The sequence below is a fragment of the Lissotriton helveticus genome, chromosome 9 (genome assembly GCF_964261635.1).
Source record: "Lissotriton helveticus chromosome 9, aLisHel1.1, whole genome shotgun sequence".
In the NCBI taxonomy this organism is placed as follows: Eukaryota; Metazoa; Chordata; class Amphibia; order Caudata; family Salamandridae; genus Lissotriton; species Lissotriton helveticus.
The window spans coordinates 726,142,711-726,151,169 of NC_136070.1; the positions used below are offsets into that span (position 1 = coordinate 726,142,711).

General features: G+C 52.2%; 1 protein-coding gene across 2 annotated transcripts in view; it reads right to left on the reverse strand.

Annotated features, from left to right (window-relative positions):
- The window catches only part of CCS (copper chaperone for superoxide dismutase), a 531,446-nt gene extending 523,473 nt beyond the window's left edge, over positions 1-7,973 (reverse strand). The window contains exon 1 of one of the 2 annotated variants that reach the window (XM_078660836.1): positions 7,841-7,973. In XM_078660836.1, the coding sequence (XP_078516962.1) occupies positions 7,841-7,861 (21 nt within the window). In that variant the 5' untranslated portion in view covers positions 7,862-7,973. The remainder of the gene's footprint in view (positions 1-7,840) is intronic. The other variant, XM_078660837.1, reaches the window with a different exon arrangement.
- Between the last annotated feature and the right edge of the window lie 486 nt (positions 7,974-8,459).

Consider the following 8,459-nt stretch of genomic DNA (forward strand, 5'->3'; position numbering starts at 1 on the left):
GCTCGAACCTATTGCAGGGTAAACAAACTCTCTTGAACAAGCGGATTCCTCCCAATGCATGTGATCAATCGAAGCATGACGCTTCGCCAGCGCGCGCTTGGCCTCACTCACCTAGCCTCGCACCAATTTGCCCCCAAGGAATCCCTACCGCTCCTCCCCCCCACCTCACAAACCACCATTTGTCGCACGCATCAGACCCGCCACAGCGAGAGCTACAGACTTCAAAGGAATGCTCTCCCCCGCCCCCCTCTGCACAATGCCAGTTTCGTGTTTCTTGTTTAAAAAAGTTACCCAGCATTGCAGCTTGCTCCTCATTTCCGTACTGCTCCTCGTCACGCGCTATGCTTTCAACATGAACAACAACACGGGCCCCATGCTTAATATTTCAGCCCCCCTCAGCACAATGTCAGTTTCGTGTTTCTTGTTAAAAAAAGTTACCCAGCATTGCAGCTTGCTCCTCATTTCCGTACTGCTCCTCGTCACGAGCTATGCTTTGAAAATGAACAACAACACGGGCCCCATGTTTAATATTTCAGCAGGCGCCTGCTTAACTTTCTGACCATGCCAATGCTCGTTTAACATTACAGGCGTTTATTTCGCTCAGTGCACGGCCGCCGCGCAGTCAGTAACATTAATTTTCCCACATTTCAAGCATTTATTTTTCTCAGCGCGACTCCCATCTCACAGTTGACGCGCTGGGCAGTAACTCCCTCTCCCCCCCCCCCCCCCCCCCCAGTACAGCCATTCATTTCGCTCATCGCTGCACCCATCGGACGGCCACCGCGCTCATCATTAACGTTTATTTTCCACATTTCAAGTTTATTTCTCTACGCGACCTGAACACCTATCTGGCCCCGTCCTTTGTAGCAAACTTCTTTACTGGAGATTATGTACAATGCTGCGTTTTGCTCTTCTGCATGAGGGTTGTGCAGTGGTATTTGCTCCCAAGGAATCCTTTCCGCTCCCCCCCACCCATCTCACAAACAACCATTTGTCGCACGCATCAGACCCGCCATAGCGAGAGCTTCAGACTTCAAAGGAATGCTCTCCCCCGCCCCCCTCTGCGCAATGCCAGTTTCGTCTTTCTTGTTAAAAAAAGTTACCCAGCATTGCAGCCTGCTCCTCATTTCCTTACTGCTCCTCGTCACGCGCTATGCTTTCAACATGAACAACAACACGGGCCCCATGCTTAATATTTCAGCAGGCGCCCGCTTAACTTTCTGACCTTGCCAATGCTCGTTTCACATTACAGGCATTCAATTAACGCTCAGTGCATGGCCGCCGCGTAGTCAGTAACATTATTTTTCACATATTTCAAGCATTTATTTTTCTCAGCGCGACTCCCATCTCAGAGTCGCCGCGCTGGTCAGTAACTCCCTCCCACTCCCCCCCCACCACCTATTACAGGCATTCATTTCACTCATCGCTGCACCCATCTCACGGCCGCCGCGCTGATCATTAACGTTCATTTTCCACATTTCAAGTTTATTTCTCTACGCGCGGGGGCAACCTGAACACCTATCTGGGCCCCGTCCTTTGTAGCAAACTTCTTTACTGGAGATTATGTACAATGCTGCGTTTTGCTCTTCTGCATGAGGGTTGTGCAGTGGCGTTTCAGCCAGCAGCTGATTTTTACATCATTCGTCTCATAGGGTAGAATTATTTTTTCATATTTTATTTAAGGCAGGGTGAGCCGATATGCCTTTCAACGGGGATAGATAGCGCACAATTTTATTTTTAAATACACTTGTACCCAAGAGTATGGATGCAGTTTCCCAACTAGTAAAAAAAACAAGGATATTGCCTCCGCGTACCCTCGATATCGCTCGTGAATCGGGATGCTGGCATGGTTGCCCAGCCCCCCTCCCAGCGCTGCCTTTCCTCTGCCGGCACCCTTTTCTTTTAGTGCTTATCAGCTTATCCTCTTCTCCCCATTTTTAAAAAAATTTTTCTTTTAAATCCACGAGGGCCCAGTAGCTTTCTCAACAGAATCAAACAAGCATTGACAAAGTCAGAAGTCTGGCAGCCAACACCAGACTTTGACAATGCTTTTTTTTCTACTGGTAGGGTGCTTTGTCTCTGTTTTCCTTTTAATTGTGTTGCTTTTGTGACTCTTGGCTCCCGTTGGTCAAACTACTTCTGCATCTGCGTGATGTGTTTGTGAATCTGTGGCACCACTCAACGCCACAGCATCACTCAACGCAACAGCATCACTCAGTACCACTGAATGCCACAGCACCACTCAACGCTACAGAACCACTCAACACCACAGCACCACTCAACCCCACAGCACCACTCAACCCCACAGCACCACTCAACCCCACAGCACCACTCAACCCCACAGCACCACTCAACCCCACAGCACCACTCAACCCCACAGCACCACTCAACGCCACAGCACCACTCAACCCCACAGCACCACTCAACCCCACAGCACCACTCAACACCACAGCACCACTCAACACCACAGCACCACTCAACACCACAGCACCACTCAACACCACAGCCCCACTCAACACACCACAGCATCACTCAGCACCACTGAATCACTCAGCACCACTGAATGCCACAGCACCCCTCAACGCCACAGCACCCCTCAATGCCACAGCACCCCTCAATGCCACAGCACCCCTCAATGCCACAGCACCACTCAACGCCACAGCACCACTCAACGCCACAGCACCACTCAAGGCCACAGCACCACTCAACGCCACAGCACCCCTCAGCGCACAGCATCCCTCAACGCCACAGCATTACTAACGCCACAGCATCACTCACCGCAACAGCATCACTCAACGCAACAGCATCACTCAGCGCAACAGCATCACTCAGCGCAACAGCATCACTCAGCGCAACAGCATCACTCAGCGCAACAGCATCACTCAGCGCAACAGCATCACTCAGCGCAACAGCATCACTCAGCGCAACAGCATCACTCAGCACTACTCAACACCACAGCACCACTCAACGCCACAGCATCACTCAGCATCACTCACCACAGCACCACTCAGCGCCACAGAATCACTCAGAACCACTGAATGCCACAGCACCCCTCAACGCCACAGCACCACTCAATGCCACAACACCTCTCAACGCCACAGCACCACTCAGCGCACAGCATCCCGCAATGCCACAGCATCACTCAACGCCACAGCACTACTCAACGCCACAGCATTACTCAACGCCACAGCATCATTCAGCATCACTCACCACAGCACCACTCAGCGCCACAGAATCACTCAGAACCACTGAATGCCGCAGCACCCCTCAACGCCACAGCACCACTCAATGCCACACCTCTCAACGCCACAGCACCACTCAGCGCACAGCATCCCGCAGTGCCACAGCATCACTCAACGCCACAGCACTACTCAACGCCACAGCATTACTCAACGCCACAGCATCATTCAATGCAACAGCATCACTCAACGCCACAGCATCACCCAACGCCACAGCACCACTCAACACCACAGCACCACTCAACACCACAGCACCACTCAACACCACAGCACCACTCAACACCACAGCCCCACTCAACACCACAGCACCACTCAACACCACAGCCCCACTCAACACCACAGCACCACTCAACGCCACGGCACCACTCAACGCCACGGCACCACTTAACGCCACGCACCACTCAACGCCACGGCACCACTCAATGCCACAGCACCACTCAACGCCACAGCACCACTCAAATCCACAGCACCACTCAAAGCCACAGCACCACTCAACACCACAGCACCACAACGCCACAGCACCACAACGCCACAGCACCACTCAACGCGACAGCACCACTCAACGCAACAGCATCCCTCAACGCCACTGCATCACTCAACGCCACAGCACCACTCAACGCCACAGCACCACTCAACGCCACAGCACCACTCAACGCAACAGCATCCCTCAACGCCACTGCATCACTCAACGCCACAGCATCACTCAACGCCACAGCATCACTCAACGCCACAGCACCACTCAACGCCACAGCACCACTCAACGCCACAGCACCACTCAGCACCACTCAACGCCACAGCACCACTCAACCCCACAGCACCACTCAACCCCACAGCACCACTCAACCCCACAGCACCACTCAACCCCACAGCACCACTCAACCCCACAGCACCACTCAACCCCACAGCACCACTCAACCCCACAGCACCACTCAACCCCACAGCACCACTCAACCCCACAGCATCACTCAACCCCACAGCATCACTCAACCCCACAGCATCACTCAGCACCACTCAATGCCACAGCACCACTCAACCCCACAGCACCACTCAACCCCACAGCACCACTCAACCCCACAGCACCACTCAACCCCACAGCACCACTCAACCCCACAGCACCACTCAACCCCACAGCACCACTCAACCCCACAGCACCACTCAACCCCACAGCACCACTCAACCCCACAGCACCATTCAACGACACAGCACCACTCAACGACACAGCACCACTCAACCCCACAGCATCACTAAACGACACAGCATCACTCAACGACACAGCATCACTCAACGACACAGCATCACTCAACGACACAGCATCACTCAACGACACAGCATCACTCAACGACACAGCATCACTCAGTACCACTGAATGCCACAGCACCACTGAATGGTACAGCACCACTCAACCCCACAGCACCACTCAACCCCACAGCACCACTCAACCCCACAGCACCACTCAACCCCACAGCACCACTCAACCCCACAGCACCACTCAACCCCACAGCATCGCTCAACGACACAGCATCGCTCAACGACACAGCATCGCTTAACGACACAGCATCACTCAACGACACAGCATCACTCAAAGCCACAGCATCACTCAAAGCCACAGCATCACTCAACGCCACAGCATCACTCAACGCCACAGCATCACACAGCACCACTGAACCCCACAGCACCACTCAACCCCACAGCACCACTCAACCCCACAGCACCACTCAACCCCACAGCACCACTCAACCCCACAGCACCACTCAACCCCACAGCATCAATCAACCCCACAGCATCACTCAACGACACAGCATCACTCAACGACACAGCATCACTCAACGACACGCATCACTCAACGACACAGCATCACTCAACGACACAGCATCACTCAACGACACAGCATCACTCAACGCCCCAGCATCACTCAACGCCCCAGCATCACTCAACGCCACAGCATCACTCAACGCCACAGCATCACTCAGTACCACTGAATGCCACAGCACCACTCAACGCCACAGCACCACTCAACGCTACAGCACCACTCAACGCCACAGCACCACTCAATGCCACAGCACCACTCAATGCCACAGCACCACTCAACGCCTCAGCACCACTCAAAGCCACAGCACCACAACGCCACAGCACCACTCAACGCCACAGCACCACTCAACGCCACAGCACCACTCAAAGCCACAGCACCACTCAACGCCACAGCACAACAGCACCCCTCAACGCCACTGCATCACTCAACGCCACAGCATCACTCAACGCCACAGCATCACTCAACGCCACAGCACCACTCAACGCCACAGCACCACTCAACACCACAGCACCACTCAACGCCACAGCATCACTCACCACCACAGCATCACTCAATGACACAGCATCACTCAACGCCACAGCATCACTCAACGCAACAGCACCAATCAACCCCACAGCACCACTCAACCCCACAGAACCACTCAACCCCACAGCACCACTCAACCCCACAGCACCACTAAACCCCACAACACCACTCAACGACACAGCATCACTCAGCACCACTCAATGCCACAGCACCACTCAACCCCACAGCACCACTCAACCCCACAGCACCACTCAACCCCACAGCACCACTCAACCCCACAGCACCATTCAACGACACAGCACCACTCAACGACACAGCACCACTCAACCCCACAGCATCACTAAACGACACAGCATCACTCAACGACACAGCATCACTCAACGACACAGCATCACTCAACGACACAGCATCACTCAACGCCACAGCATCACTCAGTACCACTGAATGCCACAGCACCACTGAATGGCACAGCACCACTCAACGCCACAGCATCGCGTAGGGCTGGCGTTTGAACACAGCATGCGCATGGCACGCTTTCACTTTCCCTCCCCATCCTCCTAGTTAGTTTCACGTCTTTACATGCCTGCCTCTGTGCATGTGCATGTGTCACTGAATCAGGGCGTCCCTCTGTCGCTGCGTGTCAGCGCCGGTCAGAGTGTGCGTGTTAGGTGAGCACTCTCTCCCCCTCCATCTCCGCCTGTGAGGCTGGTGCTCCTTCGGAGTCACGTGGCCTTGATTCTGACGTCAGTGGCGGGGGATCGAGCCCTGCCCGCATTCTTTGGAAAGAGGGTTTTGATGAAGGGCGGGCTCCGGGCCGAGCGCAGGGGAGAGGCAGGCAGGAGAGCTGTAGGGTAGGACTTGCTAAGGGCTCGTTACAACCCGTATGTGGAAGGAAGGAGGTTATCTCTGAGGGAGAGGGTTCCGGATAGAGCTGGGCTTAGACCCTGGCACCCCTGTCACCCGAGAGGACAGTCATACGGCAAGTCTGTTGAAGGGAGAGAACGTCACACTCGTAGTCCGTGAGTGTGCAGCTGTACTACACATGACAGTCACCTATGGATGTGATGCACAGACCCCGAGAGTTCAGCAGGACCAGAGCCCTCAGGCCAGCGGTTGGTAATAGTGCAGTGCTGCCCGTGGCCCTGCAGTGTGCAGCGCACCACCAATATGGAAACTATGAAGCATTGCCCAAGACTTGAGACTGCACTGTATCAATCGATCTGGGCATGTGCCCATGGGCGCTGACTCTCCGAAATGGCAGGGATAGCAGAAAGTGACATCATAGGACTTTTTAACCGGAATTTCAGGAAGTGACGCCACATGCCCTTAACCCTGATAACAAATAACAATGCCTCTTATTTTTGTTTCTAAAACATAAATAAAAGGAGGTGTCATTTATAATGCCAATAGCTTAAACTTGTGTAAATGGGAGACCTATTGCATTGCAAATGCTTGTTGTTTGTATTCTGGGATTTGTGGTTCGCTTGAACCCATTATAAAATTAGGACTACAAATCCCAGATTGCAAAGAAAACTCCTCTATACTGGATGAGCTATTCAAAACTATTCATGGCTCTGCGAGTGACACCCGTCTCTCTCTCACTCCCAGTATACTGAAATAGTATCTTGCCCAAAGGGCAGAGAATACTGTTGATCGCAAATCCCCAATAAACAAATATATTTGTCCTGAACTTTTCAGAGCGTCTTAACGCCCTCTGGGTTTTTCTATGCCTATTGTAATCCGTGGCTTCTGCTGCTAAACCTCCACACCTATGCCGTTTCATGCCACTGTGTAGTGTACCCCAAACCATGTACGATCTTCCATGACACTATGCTGCACTTTATCTGTGGCCTGAGAAAGGGTTCACGGTCTCGTTGAATCTCCTCACCTGTGCTTAAGCAACTGTCGACTGGCCCCCATTTCACCCATCAGATTCTCAACACATTACCCACTGCTGCTAAGTGGCCCAAAGCGAAGCGTCCTATGATTGAGAAACCAGCCTCGCTCATTTACCAGAAGTAATTTGCCCGCTGGCATTCTGTCCTCCCTTACACTGTGGAAACAAAACCTCATATCCAAGAACAAAATGTGCCTAAAAAAAGAAATGTTTCAAGGCGACTCACATAGTATGAGCCCGCTATCCAGCTATAAAGAGATAATTAAAGAAAATGTAACAACGAAACTACAAGTCCCAGAGTCCAATTTTCTAAAACCATAACTCGTGCTTATCACCCTGGGCTTTTCTATAAGCTATTCATCCACTCACTTGTTTTCTGGGTTTCTCCATTTAGGGTATTAGTGGATCGTTTTATTAAAGACTGATGTTCGTTGACTGTGTCAACTCCCGACATGCGCCTTCTTTCTTAGTTGTAAACACGGAAACCACAATGTAACCTTTGGCACGCACATAGCTTTCAACCAATCCTGTAGGAAGGCACATTCTAATGTTATTGGTGGGGAAGTGTAATGACTTTGCATTGGCTTGGGAAATTGCTACTGTGATTGGCTATGCACTCGACTCCAGCTTCAGCAGCCATACGGTCTCCACCAATGACACAGTGCGTGTCATTGACACAGTCCCCTCCTTCTATCTCCCTAGCGCAGGCAATTCTTGACGATTATCATGTGCCATTTTTGTGCCGGTTTCTAATGTGTCACCTCTTTGTGCCTGCCGGGTGAGCTACACAGTCTTGATTTTGGCACTGTTTACCTTTCTACCTGCGTGGTTCTTCCTCACACCAGGCATGGAGGATGTACTCGAACGCTCGCCATTTTAATCCACATCAGCTTTTTACGTGCGCATATTATATACATTTATTCGTTATGCTTTTAGAGCCGCGAGCCGAACCATCAATTTGTTAATGACATGCATCAAACCTCATTTA